We start from the raw sequence: 16,557 nt of genomic DNA, 5'->3' as shown, positions 1-16,557 counted from the left end.
TGTTGGCCAGTGGCATCTGTTGGACCATCAAACTGGACTCCCACTGACTGTGTCTGTGAACTACATGAGATCTTCCAAATATTCCATTTCCTGGTATAATAGACCACATACGTGTGGAATGGATTAGCAGCAGCCCCTCTTCCTCATATGCTAATTTACAAGGGATTGTCAGTGATGAAATGCTTAACCTGTTTACTGATTGTTTCCAGTGGAAAGAGGCGAAGCCAGATGACTTAATGGATTCCAAGCTGCGGTGTGTCTTTGAAATGCCCTCTGAGAATGAGAAAACAGTAAGTTGAAAAGGGTCTTGTCTGGAAGGGAGGGAGGGGAACCCCAGCACCGTTTATTTTCCCACGAAGATCACTTCATGATCACTTGATGCTGATTGACTAAAGTATCCTTGCTACAGAATTGGGTACCTAAAGAAGTTGGAACACAGAAAGCGGGCATTTTATGACCAGAGTAATTAGATGCCTAACTGAGACATAATTCAGTCTAATTTTGACCACCAACTTGATGAAAATGGCAGGAAGCTCCAAGACAGAGAGTTGATTGAATGTACAGACTTCAGCTACACACAACTAGGCATTGTACCAGCTAAACAATCAAATCTCGTGTTGGTGAGGTCACATTCTGCTTTTGTACATGGCCATTGTTTGTCGCTCACTTGAGTGTTACTCTTTTATTGTCCGTTTTCCCACCTCTAATCATGTTGATCAACTGTGGAATACGAACACACTCTCTCCACTGGTCATCAACACTTGGCTCAGTTGGATTTTATGATGTATGCTATAATTGGATGTTTGTGTATATTTACTATCATTTCATTTTCTGCCTTTGCCAACAGAGGAACCAGACATTTTGTACATGTTAAGACATTTCAAGTGCTCATCCACGTACTTTTAAAAGGCTGAGAGGTTTCATGCCTGTACTACGCTTCAGGCAGTGCGTTCCAGATTCCCACCACCCTTTGGGTGAAAAGAAATTTCCTCAAATTCCCCTGCCCTTCACCTTAAAATTTTACCTTCTTGACTCTGAGAGGAGCAGCTGATTCCTATCTACTCTGTTCACGCCCCTCAGAATCTTATACACTTCAATCAGGAAACCCCCTCCCCATGCCTTCTCTGCTCTAAAAAAACAAGCCAAATCTATCCAGCCTCTCTTCATTGCTAAAATGCTCCAACTCGGGCAACATCTTGTTGAACCTCCTCTGCACCACCTCCACTGCCATGACATTCTTCCTATAGTATGGTGACACGATGAAGCTATGAGCCGTAGTTCTACATTCCCTCACAAGTGGTACAATCGCTTATAATCTAACCTGCAAGCTGTCTAAGAATCATGTATTTTCAATCAGATTCTCACGACTTTTTTTTCCCTACCTATTTTTACACTGTCAGCAAAAATGGCTGCAGTGTACTTGGTTCCATTATCAAAGTCATTATTATAGATCATAATTTGTTGACAGTCTACTGGTTACAGTTCGATAATCTGAAAATGGCCTATTTATTTTGATTTTGGAATTTCCTGTCAGTCAACCAATCCTCTGTAAACTGTTTAGCCCTTCCCCAACATCCTGAATCTTGCACAATAACCTTTCTTTAATGTGTCTCTATTGAACCGCTTTTGAAAATAGAGATGAAGTTTCCTTTATTCAGACTTCTATCCTAATGCCCATTTATTCCTCTCCTCATCCTTTTGCATATTGGAAATGAGTTGCAACTGTGTTTATAGGCTCCTAAATGTGTCCATGCCCTGTTAAAGGACAATAGACATTAATAACATTGAAATAATAAAGTGCCCAGTCTGAGGGCAGGCTTTCGACAATACAGAAAAACCACTAACCAGCCTTTGCGACTCCTCTGAAAGCACCAATAGGATGAGATATGGGCTGAGATTGGTATTTGGACAAAGGAGCAAATTGCTCTAAAGCATTGTTTTGAACATTCATTACAATCTGCAGTAAATATCCATTGATCCGCTGAAATCAACTAACATTGTAAGAGTAATGGAATATTTTAACCAGAACACGGTGAGCTTTCACAGTAATGAAAACACACAGAAATTTCTTGGTAAGTAACTGACTGTGGTAAATTTTCTCACTGTTGAATTGTGTGTTACCTCACCAATGTAGTAATTGGACCACTTTGAAGCTGGCTCATCTATGAAGTGTACCCTGATTTATAATGGGGCCAGGCTTCACTCGAGTTGGATTGCTGTTTTATCTTGTTCACACCCATCTTGATGCCAGAAAGCAGTGATGTTTTGGACAACACACCTGATTAGACTACAATCAGCCGTATCTCTGACCTCATCTAATTACGTATTAGATTGTATTTAACAGTACCTTTGTCCCAACGGTTCGAGGACCATGTCCCTGCTCAGTGTCCTCATATGAATCTCATCCCATCCTACTTCATTAAATAAGACCTCAATTTCAATACATCTATTCGATTTACTTCACCACCTTGTGCCAGTGAGTTCCACATCCTCACCATTCTCTAGGCAAGGTAGTTTCCCCCAAATTCCTTAATGGACTTATGAATGACTATCTGAAAGATATTTTCAAACCAGCTTGTTCAGAGATGTTATTACACAGCTTAGGAGCAGGTGAGACTTGAATTTGGGTCTTCTGGCTGAGACATAGGGACGCTATCACTCTACCACAAGAGTCTTAATGACCATCTTATACTTATGGCCCCATGTTCAGATTGTGTGTGTGTGTGTCTCTCTCTCTCTCTCTCTCTCTCTCTCTCTCTCTCTCTTTTTCTTTCCATTGAGACATTGAGTTCAGAGTTTAGGTTGGAGAAGCTGTCTTTTACAATGCTTGACAAGCGCCATGAAGTGGGGAGCTACACCATACAAGCTGTGAGACCACATAACCTGTACAGGTTTTTCCAATCTCAATTGGAGCTGCTCTTGGATTGCTGTAATTCGTAACTTATCGCCCCTAGGCTGTGGAACTCAAAATCATCCAGGATCCCAGCATCGAGTCAGTATCCCAAAATGAAAGTACATGAATGTGGGTGTCTGATGACCATAGCTGTGAGACCTAGATCATATAACCTGGCTCCACACCAGGCCCACACATACTAAACGGCTGTAAGCAGCTGTCAAACCTTACTACAACTCCAGCTTGAGAAGCACAGAAATTGGCCAGATGGAAATGGGTAAGTTACATTATTTGAGTTCACTGGTATCTAAGGTGAGAATGAGTTGAGGGAGATTTTGTCATCTTTACAATAGGTAGACACCTACAACATAAATACTTGAAAAGGAAACATTTCCAGGCCTTCTGGGAGAAAAGAGTGGAGTTAGGCCAACTTGAAAGGGCTAACAAAGTCACAGAGTTCTTAATAGCCTTCTATAAAATTTAATTAAAATGCTTATAATTCACTCAAAATATGAAAGAAGTGCTTCTGCTGGAACTTGACCTATCAACTGCTTCTGTGTCACAGCCACATACTGTGCAAATCAAAAATTTTTCAATATCAGTGTTGGGGCAGAGATGGCAGATATGGGAAATATTTGTTGTTGAATTTTAAAAGACCAGATGTGCTGTATTTGTAATTTTAACTCTGCATCATTTTCTCTTAATGTTTCAGTGGCGTCCGGTACACAGAAAGAGAAATGTAAGGATGTGAATGTAATCCCTCACGGTTGTGAGATTAATGTTGTCTTGGACTGACTATTTTGTCCTAACCAGTTCTTGGGTGTGGTGATGTCATGATATATAATGTATGTGTTGTGATACTCCCCTTCAAGCACATACTGATTTTAGTACCAATATCACTACTGTTCATATCACATGAACCATAGTTCAAATAGTGGGACTGTATTGGAAATAAGATCATGTTTCTACTATACCATATTACTAGCCTCCCTTAAAGAATGGAATTATATAATCCCATCATGTGCTGTGATAATGGGGTCTCATTGCAATCGAGGGATGTCTCATACAAGGACTCCTGATAGTCTTTGCCATTTTGAATTTTTTACTTCTGACAGGATGTCGATAAATCTGGAAATCCTGTTGCTTTCCTTGCCCGGGGTGCAAGAGAATGTTACTTGGACAGTTATCCAGATTCCACTCCATAAATATATTTATTTTCTCAATCTGCTGTATCTCCAGTGTGGAGTGGAAATCAGGAACTCATTGTAGGAATGTTGTTGAACTGACTACAACTTTTGTCATTGTTTGTGCAGAATTCCTGGAAGTGGTCCTCCCTGCTCAGGGTTCATTTACCCTGCAGTGTGAGGAATTCCATCACTTAATGTTGGTGAGGTACAGTATCATCCAAATAATAAACAATCTTATACTCACCTCTCCATGTCACCCTTCCCCATTGAGAGTTGGTGATCTGTGGTGTGTAACAAAAAGAAATACAGGAACTCCCACACCTGGCAACTCTGACAATTCAAACTACCTCATTAAATATAGTGTGACAATATATTACAGGACACATAATCAGGGCAAGAACATGGTTTTAAATATTGTTATTCTTGACACAGTAGATATTTTTCTTGCAACATCAGTTGTAATGTTCAACATTATCATGGCATCCCTACCCTTGACACAATGTATCTGTACATGTGAACAAGTATTATCTGTTCAAGGTCCATGCCAGATACCTTGTGTACTGAATAAGTGCTTATGTGCACTTATGTATGTATGTGTGTGTGTGTGTGAGAAGACTCACTAAAATAAGATTTAGGTGATTTGTAATAATACCCTTAAAGGCATGCAACCCACTTGAAAACTAAACAGTGTACCCATTTGAAATTAATAGCTTTGTGATTGTCCTTGGCGAGGACAGCGCACAAAATAAACAGCCTAGTGTTCACCACATCCACATCCCAGTTGTTTTATTACAAACGCTGGGAAGTCAGTGCTAATACCCTGATGAATGGTCTAATACATGCACCTGTCTTTTCCATTTCAGACTTTGACTGCTCTTGCTCTCCATTCCTGGCACTTTCTGCTTTTATTGCTGTTCCAGTTTTATCTTTCATTTATCTTTACCTTTGTTTTCAATGCTCATGCAATGGAATGACTCAGGCGACAGTGAGAAGACGTGGAGCACACTCCACAGGATCCCTCAACCTTCAAAGAAAGTTACTTCAGTCGCTGACAATTTTTCAGTGACATCTGTCTCTGATTGTATTGTTTTTGTTAGAATGTTTCACCAATCACTATGTCCTGAAATCTCTATAAATCCATGCATCAACAGGCACACCTACATCTGAACGTAATACAACAGTCTTTTCACTCCTTGGACCTGTGTACAACTTCAACCGAAGCAGAAACATTAAGAAGGGTCTTAGTGGAGCAACCATACTTAGAGAGCATTGTTCTGTAGAAGTGACTGATAATCGAAGTTCTCAAAGGCCATGCATTGTCAGATTTAAGTGCCAGCAAGACTAGTATTGCTGATGTAGAGCTGGGCAGTTTGGAGTTCTTTCTTCAGTGCTTGTCCTTTGAATAGTCCAATACTTATGCAGGAGGGGGATAAAACTTTGTGCTATTTGTTTCAGTGAAAGAAGGAACTTGAATATATGGTGATCTTTCACATTCCCATGCCACCCTTAAGTCACTTAAAGCCAGTACATTCTTATTTTCAATATGGTTTCATAACCAGAGTAGCCAATACAAACACACAAACAGTCCCTCAAGCAGCAAGACAGGTGACCATGTGAATTGATTTCAATGTTGATTAAGGAATGAACATTAGCCAGGAGAGCTCCCTGCTTTAGGATCTTATGCCTGCAGGATCTTAGCTGAAATTCTCATCAAGAGATGACAACTCCATCAGTGCAGTCCTTGCTCAGTGTTTGCATTGGCCTGTGGACCAGACTATCTGCTGCTGTCCTGTAGGAGAGTTTGAACCAATGACAACCTCACTTGGAGGTGAGAATGCTGCTAATTAGCCAAACTGACAATGAGCAAAATCCTTATCTCCTGTGTCACTGACTTATAACAGAACTGATATCAATGTTAATCATTCTAATCTAAATAATTTTAGATAGGTTCACACTCAGATGTGGCATTTTTATTTCATTTCATTTCATAAATATTTTTGGACCATTCTCTGTAGCATGAGCTGGAAATGAATAAAGTCACTTCCACTTCACTGAAAACAGAAGCCTCCATGATGACAAAATCAACCAGCTCCTCAGATGATTTGGACTTGAGGAAAGTGATGGACGACTGCAGGATACTTAAATCAGAGGTTCAGAGACTTCGAGAGGAGAACAAACAGTTAAAGGTGAGGCTCCCAGGATGTAAACAGAAAAGAGAAGCTTGCATTTTTGCTGTTCACAACCTTGTGATATCCAAAACACTTTGCAGCTGTGGAATCCTTTGGAACCCTGGTTTGGCCACATCTGGAGTATTGTGTCCATTTCTGGTTCGCCTCATTACAGGAAAGATGTGGAAGCGTTGGAAAAGGTGCAGAGGAGATTTATCAGGATGTTGCCTGGAATGGAGGGAAGGTCTTACAAGGAAAGGTTGAGAGAGCTAGGGCTTTTCTCTTTAGAATGATGAAGGATGAGAGGTGACTTGATAGAGGTGTACAAAATGATCAGAGGTATAGATAGAGTAGACAGCCAGAGACTTTTTCCTCGGGTGGAGGTAGCTATTACGAGGGGGCATAGTTTTAAAGTGAGTGGAGGTAGATATAGGGGAGATGTCAGAGATAGGTTCTTTACTCAGAGAGTGGTAGGGGCGTGGAATGCATTGCCGGAGAGGGTAGTGGAGTCAGCCTCATTAGGGGCATTTAAGCAGCTATTAGATAGGCATATGGATGATAGTATAAAAGTAGGGGTGGAGGTTAGATAGACCTTAGGCTTAGGATAAAAGTTCGTCACATCATCGTGGGCCGAAGGGCCTGTACTGTGCTGTACAGTTCTGTGTTCTTAGTAAGGCTGTAAGGAAAAGCCAGGGAACTATAGACTTGTGAGCCTTAAATCAGTGGTGGGTAAGCTGTTGGAGGGGATTCTGAGAGACAGGATTTACATGTATTAGGAAAGGTAAGGACTGATTAGGGATAGTCAGCATGGCTTTGTGCCGAGGAAATAACATCTCAATAACTTGATTGAGTTTTTTGAAGAGGTGACAAAGAAGATTGATGAAGGCAGAGCAGTAGGTGTTGTCTATATGGACTTAAATTAAGCTTTCAACAAAGTTTTGCATGGTAGATTGGTTAGTAAGGTTATATCACGTGGGATCCAGGGGGAGATAACCAACTGGAGACAAAATTTGCTTGTGAGCGGTAGTGGAGGGATGTTTTTCAGACTGGAGGCCTTTGACCAGTGGAGTGCCACAAGGATCAGTGCTGAGTCCACTGCTTTTTGTCATCTGTATAAATGATTTGGATGTGACTATAGCAGACATGCTTAGTAAGTTTGCAAATGACACTAAAATAGGTGGTGTAGTGGGCAGTGAAGAAGATTATCTCAGGGTGGCACGGTGGCTTGTGGTTAGCGCAGCTGCCTCACAGCACCAGGGACCTGGATTCGATTCCACCCTCAGAGTGGAATGTGGAGTTTGCACATTCTCCCCATGTCTGCGTGAGTTTCTGCAGGTTTCCTCCCACAGTCCAAAGATGTGGAGGTTAGGTGGATTGGCTGTGCCAAATTGTCCATAGTGTTGTGGGATGTGTAGGTTGTGTGTTGGCATGGGAATACAGGGTTACAGGGGAAAGGTAGAGGATGGGTCTGGGTGGGATGCTCTTCGGAGGGTCAGTGTGGACTTGTGGGGTCGAATGGCTTGTTTCCACACTGTAGGGATTCTATGATGAGTACAACGGCACCTTGATCAGCTGGGCCAGCGGGCCAAGGAGTGGCAGATGGAGTTTAATTTAGATAAATAGGTGTTGCATTTGGTGAGGCAAACCAGGACAGGCCTTGTATGCTTAATGGTAGGCTCCTGGGATCTGTTGGCAAACAGAGGTCTAGGGATGCAGGTGCATAGATCCTTGAAAGTGGAGTCACAGGTAGACAGGGTGGTTGGGACATCATGTTGCAGCTGTATAGGGTATTGGTGAAGCCACTTTTGGAATACTGCATATAATTCTGGTTGCTCAGAATGTTGTTAAACTTGAGAGAGTGCGGAAAAGATTTACAAGGATGTTGCCAGGACTGGAAGGTTTGAGCTATAGGGAGAGGCTGAATAGGCTGGGGCTGTTTTCCCTGGAGTGTTGGAGACTGAGGGGAGACCTTATAGAGGTTTATAAAATCATTAGGGGCATAGATAGAGTGAATAGCCAAGGTCTTTTTCCTAGGGTAGGGAAGTCCAAAACAAGAGGGCATAAGTTTAAGATGAGACGGGGAAAAGTTTAAAAAGGACATGAGGGGTAACATTTTCACACAAAGTGGTGCATGAGTGGAACGAACTGCCAGAGGAATTGGTGGAGGCAGGAACAATTACAACATTTAAAAGGCATCTGGATGGGTATATGAATAAGAAGGGTTGAGAGGGATATGGGCCAAACGCTGGCAAATAGGACTTGATCAGTTCAGGATATCTGGTTGGTACGGATGAGTTGGACCGAAGCATTTTTTCTGTGCCATATGACACTATTGTAGCATGGGAAATCTGGTAGCCAGTTTGCTACTTGTGGGCTTGCTTTGTTACAATGTAGTAATAAGCAGGTCATCTGTTTATAGCCCTTATAGAAAGACTGTGATATCTATATTTTTAGCTTTATTTCTTATTTTCCTAACTTACACTATATTAAAGATACACATAGTATAACTTTCTTCATTTTCTCTATTTTCTTGTACCTAAGATTTGTACCTACATGTCGCTGCGAGTTGGTGATATTCAACATTTTTCGCTGTACTCCTGCTCTTTGGTAACTTGAGTACATGTGACAATAAATCTAGTTCTAATTCTAATTCTGTTGATGATAGCCAAGGGATAATTGTTGGTCAGGACAACTGGCAAATACCCTAGTTCTTTGAAATAGTGCTGTGGGATATTTTATGCCCATCTGAGAGGAATCTTTTCTTGGGCCTTCAGTTCCATTTTCCCAGCTATCCCCTTACCCCTCGATCCCTGAGAGACCAAAAAATCTGGCAAAAAATCTCAGCCTTAAGAATAATAAACCAAAGAGCATTTGCACCTTCTGAGGTAAAGAGTTACAAAGATTCTTAACTCTCTGCATGAAGTCTGTGTAATTTTGTCATCTAAATTACCTTTGAAGCAAGCTTTATATGTATTATCCTAAGAATTAAGAATTTATTTGGCTATTGATTCAAGTGATTTTTAAATAAAAACTTCCACTAGCACATTTTTAAAAATTTAATAAAAACTGAAAGAACTGCGGATGCTGTAAATCAGGGGAAAAAACAAAGTTGCTGGAAAAGCTCAGCAGGTCTGGCAGCATCTGTGAAGGAAAAAAACAGAGCTAACGTTTCGGGTCCGGTGACCCTTCCTCTGAACTGAGGAACTGTTCTGAAGAAGGGTCACCGGACTGGAAACCTTAGCTGTTTTTTCCTTCACAAATGCTGCCAGACCTGCTGAGCTTTTCCAGCAACATTGTTTTTTTAAAAAAATTTAATACATTGGTTATATAAAAAAACAATAATAGTGGCAACTTAAAGCCTGTTGCTCAAACCAAAAACATAGTATAGCTGTATCACTTGAATGCATACAGGTAGTTCTCCTAAAATGTTGTTCACTGCCAATGTGAATGTCAACATGTCTCTATTTAGCTTTAAAAAAATGTCCTTTGATTTTACAGCTACATAGCAAAATTCTGCTCAGCATCTTGGGTGCAGGAGTAAAGTGGGGACTGATGATTTAAGGGATGACCTGTTGCAGTGAGTTAAGGCAGTAAGCCAAGGATCAGCAACTTGCTTTAGCTAGAAAACCTCTCTTTTAAAAACCTGCATAAAATAAAAATTGTTGGGAGCTGCAAAATGAAAGTTTGGCAAAAAGCAAATTGCCTGTAGTAGGATAAGTAATTCCCATTAATAATATAATTAAATGTATGGTTTTTATTTCTCAATAGAAAAAAACATTCAACTCCGAATTGACAGGTGATTTGAAATTCTACTATAATTTTGGAATTTCAGTGTGAGCTACTACCCACTTACTAGAGACTGACACTGCCTAGGTAATTCCATATGGAACAACAGAGAAAGGCTTTTCAACACGTCTTTGCTGTAATAATGATTCCAATGATAATGATAAGTAGGTTAGTGCAGGGATTTCCAACCTGCAGTGCCCAATCTTTACCAGTCAGATTGCATTACCATGAAAAATAAATAAGTAGGAACCATGTTTGATTATGGGGCAAAAATGTTTCAAATCATTACTTTAACAAAAGTCACCGTGTTCTAAATATATAACGCGTGTTTCGTTAACGCGAATTGGTTGTAAATGTGCTTGATAAGTAGGGGACACTGTTTGGATAACGCAAACTTTCTGCTGTGCAGATGTAGTGATTTCTTGTAGCGATTTCCCTATAACACGATTTTATATGATGATTTTTTTACAGTGCGAGGTCACACTACGGGGTCTATTTCTATGTGTTTGTTAATGGAATCCCATATTGAGAACTAGCCTTCCAAAAATTCCCTTGCATGTCTGGTGTTTACTTGTCCCAATATGGTCACTTCGTTCCAGTCAAACTGATGGCCTTCACTGTCTGTGTGTATTGAGACAAGTGAATATTGGTTGTGTCTTTTTACTGCCAGCTGAGCTACAAATTTTTGCTAAGACCTTCTGTTGCTCACCTCAGTCTGCAAACCCTCATGATTAAAGGACATGTTGAACTGTTTTTGTACTGTAGGAGGATGATGGGCTGCGAATGAGGAGGGTGCCTCAGCTTGGGAATCCTATACTATCCAAGAATGTGATGATCAAAGAAGAAGGACCTGCCACTCGGATGATCGCTATGGTTGTCCTGTTCTTTATCCTGGGGACAATTGTGGGAAAGCTGGTGTTGTAGACAGAGGCAGCATGCTGGTGGTCTGTTAGCTTGGATTGTCTTTTTGTTTGATCTGCCATATCATGGGGTAGAAATGATTTCACGATCAAAAATTAAAATAAAAAAAAAACACTTTATTGTACAGCATCTCACAGGTTCTTGCCTTTCAGTTACCCCTTTGCACAAGTACAGTAAGATAATCGGGAGAAACCTTGTGTTAATTATAAAGTTGTACAGTAAGTTGCACGCACAGAGAGTTCTCACATCGTCGGGTGGGGTGGGTGGCTGAGGGACAAGGGACAACATTTTGATGTGGTAACGGCATATTTAAGGTGTCATTTTAATCATGTAAGCTTGTGGTACCTGTCACAGGATTACCGCTTTACGTACACTAAATGAATGCTGGCGCTGTCTCTACCTGGTGTGTATAACTGGTGGGGATTTGTTGGGAAGGAAAGGTTACCGACGCCATGTAATATTTTCAAAAGAGCCATGTCCTTCCCAACCCTGAAAGGGAGAAGTGTTGAACAGTTTCAGTCAATGCCGTCTTTCAAAGTGGCCCATGTTGGGGTTAGAAAGAAAATAGAATAGAAAAAAAACAAATGGCTAGATCCATTTACTCTTTAATGTATTGTCCCATGCTTTTATTTGACAAATAATAAAGGACCTTGTGTATTCCATTTCACACTTAATACAAGGAACTAAAGTCAAATACTGTTACCTGCTATTCGCTCAACCTGCATTTGGGAGCTCGGTGGACTGACAAGGCCATTGCTGCTGAGAACCACATTATGGGATAGTCGCCCCCACACATCCCTTAGGCACTACAGTGAAATTAGATGTGTACTATCAGCTTTGATCATCCAATATTGGACTACAGCAGTTGGGCAACTATTTTGTATATAATTAACTGTTTATCAGAGAGAATACAATGAATATTAGTACTGTAGTCAAATAGTCTATGCTGTAATGACCAATTCTGTTTGGCTATGTAGCATCTTAATAAAGACCCAAATTTAAATTAGTTTGCTCAATGTTGTTTGTTTTCCAGAACTCTGTTTGCTTGTATTTGGAACTTTCTGCCTGCAGTTGTTCCTTCAGAAGTTGCATAGCTACTGCATCCAATGGGTTAGATATCTCAACATGGATATATGCTGCAGCACAGTAAGGTTATTATCATTCTTCTAGCACGTTGAATGTTAATTTGCTACCAGATGCAGCCATCCATCCACCAACATACATCTGAATAATGTGCAATATAAAATGCTCACTCCAAACACAGCCAAGATGTCTAGCATTGTACTGTGGGATGACCCCTTCATGCACTTATCCAGGAAAGTGGAGTTTCATAATCAGCTGAAACTCAGCACTATTCAGCAGAAAGCTGCCTGCATGATTATATCCTATGCACCAACCTCAACATTCACTTTCCTTCACTGATTCACAGGGTGTACCAACTACAAGATGCACTGTGGCAACTCACCAAAACTTCTTTGCCAACACCTTCCAAACGTACAATTTCTACCACCTAGAATGGCTGTGGCAATGTGAAGACCTGCAAGCTCCCACCAAACCACTCACCTTCCTGATTTGAAAATATGTCACTGTTCCTTCATCTCTGCTGGGTCAAAATCCTGGAACTCCCTAACAGCACACTGGGCATCCCTACAGCCCAAAGACTGCAGCGGATCAAGAAAGCAGCTTACCACCATCTTCTCTCGGGCAATTTGAGACTTGTTAGTGATATCTACATCCTGTGAAAGAATTAAAAAGAAACATCTATAATCTAACATACCGTATACAAAGTCATCTTCAAAGTTGAGAGGTAGTTTGGAGTCATTCCTGGAAAGGTTGAATGGCCACTGCAGTTGACTTGAGATCAGATTTTTCAGTGAAGTAGTCTGAAATTTATTAGCGAGTTAACTAGAAATTTACAAAAGCGCGGTGACTCAAGGCCAGATACTAGTAGGCCACAGTTCACAAGCACTACAAGTCTGCCAGCAGTACTACTGAATCTCTTCTCAATGTAGAGATTTTTAATCAACCTGTTCAGACATGTTAAATCACACCTCTGGAGCAGGTGGGCCTTGAACCCTCTGCCTCGGAGGTAGGGATGCTACCAATGCTCCACATATCCCGTACATAAATCCTAACCAGAGATGCAGCAAATGAAAAACTAATGGTGAATCTGATGTGCAAGTTAGTTAGATCTGACCAGATAGTTACAGTGCAGATAAACAAAACATTTAAAACCTAATGAAGCAGGAAGAAAGCAAACGTTGGGGCTGCAGCATTCGTTAGCAAAGGTAGGAGAAGGTTCTAGTTATCGAGTGCAATTGCTGGTCGCTCATTGACAAGGCTTGGACTCCAAAGGAACAAAGTTAACAGTGCATCTGCCAGTTGAAACAAACTTGTTATCGATGACTAATCAATCAATTTTGAATGCATTATCTAATTTTTGAGCTCTAACCTTCAAACTCCTGTGTATCACTGGACAAGTAGCTATTAAAACTGAATTAGATGACCACAGGGACAGAGGAGAAGCAGCAAAAGAGGTGGATCATTGCAAGATGGACCACTTGTCTCTTTCTCTGCTGAAGTTTCCATGAGTATAAAAAAAGGGACATGCTGAGAAAAGAATGTCAAGAATGATTTTGGGATGTGATGCTTTAGGGCTGAAGCACAATAAGTTCTGCATGCAGGGAAACTGAGGCAAGCAAGCTGTTTGACTGCAGCTTAACTAAGCATGCTAAATTACATAGGAATTAGGAGCAGGCCATTTGGTCCCTCTACTATGCCATTCAATAAAATTGCGAGTGATCTGATGGTGCCCATAATTTCACATTTCCACCTACCCTGAATAACCATTGCTCCTTTGTTAGTTTTGCCTACTGCTCTGCCTTAAAAATATTTAATAAGCCTGCCTCCACAACTGTCTGGGAAAGAAAATGCGAAAGATTCATGATCTATATGCTGAGGATTTTCTTATCCTATCAAAGATTGAATGGGGAATCCCTTGTTTTTAAACTGTGTTTCAGGGGGGAAAAAACTTTCAAATTCCTTTAAAGAAAAATTTTTGCCCTTAACCCAGTGACTTGTACAGCCAACATTGAACGGTCAATGTATTACTTCTGAAGAGAAGCTGATAATGATTTGGTTCCATGGAGGATTCAAGGTGATCAAGTGAAGAACACATATTCTTGAGTATTGCTGAAAAAGACATTTTGTCAAAACTTTTCATCTTGCACAGATCAAAACAATTCATAAGATTATCAGTGGAAAGCAAAAACAATATTTATACTATGAAGAGACTACTGATTGGCAAGTGGACACTGATTTGTAAGGGTGTTGCCATAGAAAATGCACCCACTTAGAAGATGACTGACAGTTAACTGCTAAGACCATAAGCCATTTAGCACCATTCAATGAGATCATGCCTGAACTGATAATCATGAGTTTCACTCTCCTGTTTTAGCCCTCTAATGTTTGAGTCCCTTATTGATTAAAAATCTGGCTATCTCAGCTTTGACCCAGCCTTTACAGCCCTCTGTTGTAAACATTTCCAAAGATTCACTACCCTGTGAAGAAATTCTTTCTTATCTGTCCTAAATTGGTGACCTCTTACTATCTATATTTATAGCTAGGATACTTTTGAAGGATCTTTAACTTTTATAGGCTATGCCTATCAAACTGGGTATTTCAGACCCTTTATGTTATCTGGTGCTAGACTCTCTCAGAAGGGGAAACGACCTGTCAGCATCTGACCTATCAAGCACCCTAAGAATTTTGTATGGTTCGCCTCTCATTCCTCTACTCTCCAATGAACACGGGCCCAACCTACTCCGCCTCTAGTCTTAAGAAAGTGCCCCAATGCCCAGTATCAACCTAGTGAACCTCCTTTGGACTGCCCCCAATGCCTGTATGTCTTTCCATATATAATGGGACTAAAACTGTCCACCGTATTCCAGCTGTGGTCTCAGCTTTTTTATAAGCTTTCAATTTTTAAATGATTGTTGACTTAGATCATTCAAGACATTGACCTGAGAAATGAACCAGCAACTGGCTTTCTCCTATTTTCTGGAGTTGAAATTGGAGTGGTGCGTGTATTTTTTCCTCTCTGCCTGCAAAGAACAGGACCCTGTATGTTACTATATGTCATTTCCAGTACACGTAACTGTGCCACTTTGCAAGCCAGAATGAGAATCTTAAATTGGTTGTCATCATAATTGTTTGCACGCTGAAGATTAGTTAGTAAATGTCTAATCACAAAATCACATCTAATATCGCATGGTATGTTCTGAGTTTTGGAAGCATGGGCTAGTTGGATACAGTCAGTACCTTTTTTGTTGCAAACAGCTGAAAGACAGATTGTACTATGCACAAACCACCAGTCTTTGGGACATGTAACTGGCATCACACTGGCACTGAGGTTCATATACCACATTAGTCATTTGTGTGGTAAGCAAAAGTTATATTGCAAGTTACATTTACGATTTTCAAATCTAAGGGAATCTTCTCTGAAACTTTGAAATTTTGGAAAATTGAAACCAAAAGCATTAACTATCTCATTAGCACATCCTTGAAGAGTTGAGGAAGTTGTCCATCAGCATCTATCACACTGTAGCTACAACAACTTGCTCAGTACAATTTCCCTGGTGATTGCAGTTTTCTTGATTTCCTCACTCTGTACCATTCCCTGATTTACAGATGTTTTTGGGATGTTCCTTATATCCTCTGTGGTGAAGACTGATGCAAAATACCTGTTTTATTAATCTGCCATCCCTTTATTTTCCATTATTAATTTCCTTGACTCATTTTCTTAACTTTTCCTTTTTAAATGTCGTTGAAAACTCTTGCTATCTGTTTTTATATTCGTAACTCTATTTAATAATCCTACCACTGATCTGTTTATGCTTCAGATTCCACATTCCTATCTACACTGATAGGCAGGGGAATCAAAGGCTCAGAATCAATCTACCAGTTTCTTAAAAACATTCCATGACCCCACCTTCATCACCTTCTCAGACAGAGAATTCCAAATTCGCACAACACTCAGACAATCTCCTCATCTGTTATGAAAATATAGAAACAGTGCCCCCAGTTCTGTACTGCTGCAAAAGACTGTCCCATCCTTTCCATGTGCCCCTTGTCAAGACTGCTCAGATCTTAATTGAGTCACCTGTTACTCTTCTAATCAAGCCCAATCCATATTTCTCTTTCCTCAAAAGACAACCACTTACTCCAGGTATCAATCTAATAAATCCCCTTTGAACCATCTCCAATGCATTTACATCTTTTCTTAAATAAAGAGTTTGAAACTGCACTTATTCGAGATGTGGTCTCACCGACACCCTGTATAACTGAAGAGTTACATCCTTACCTTCATGTTCAATTCCTCTTGAAATAAAGGATAGCATTGCATTAGTCTTCCTGATTAGAGGCTGGACATGCACACTGACTTTTTGTGACTCGTGCATTAGATTATCTAGATCCCTCTCCACCTCAGAATTCTGCTTTTTTATTCTTCCTTCCAAAGTGAACAGCTTCATGTTTTTCCACATTATTACTCCATGTGCCAGGATTTTTGCCCACTCACTCAATTATCTGTAACCATTCATAG

At 40.4% G+C, this 16,557-nt stretch overlaps 1 protein-coding gene across 1 annotated transcript in view; it reads left to right on the top strand.

The window, feature by feature from the left end:
- The window catches only part of vapb (VAMP (vesicle-associated membrane protein)-associated protein B and C), a 124,632-nt gene extending 112,671 nt beyond the window's left edge, over window positions 1-11,961 (top strand). Inside the window, exons 4-6 of the mRNA XM_048608216.1 lie at window positions 210-290; window positions 6,096-6,266; window positions 10,800-11,961. Coding sequence (XP_048464173.1) covers window positions 210-290; window positions 6,096-6,266; window positions 10,800-10,958 — 411 coding nt within the window. The 3' untranslated portion in view covers window positions 10,959-11,961. The remainder of the gene's footprint in view (window positions 1-209; window positions 291-6,095; window positions 6,267-10,799) is intronic.
- Window positions 11,962-16,557: the final 4,596 nt, after the last annotated feature.

This window comes from Rhincodon typus, chromosome 19 (genome assembly GCF_021869965.1).
Source record: "Rhincodon typus isolate 14 chromosome 19, sRhiTyp1.1, whole genome shotgun sequence".
In the NCBI taxonomy this organism is placed as follows: domain Eukaryota; kingdom Metazoa; phylum Chordata; class Chondrichthyes; order Orectolobiformes; family Rhincodontidae; genus Rhincodon; species Rhincodon typus.
Note: the sequence above shows the minus strand (reverse complement) of the source record. Positions and strands in the feature narration are given on the sequence as shown.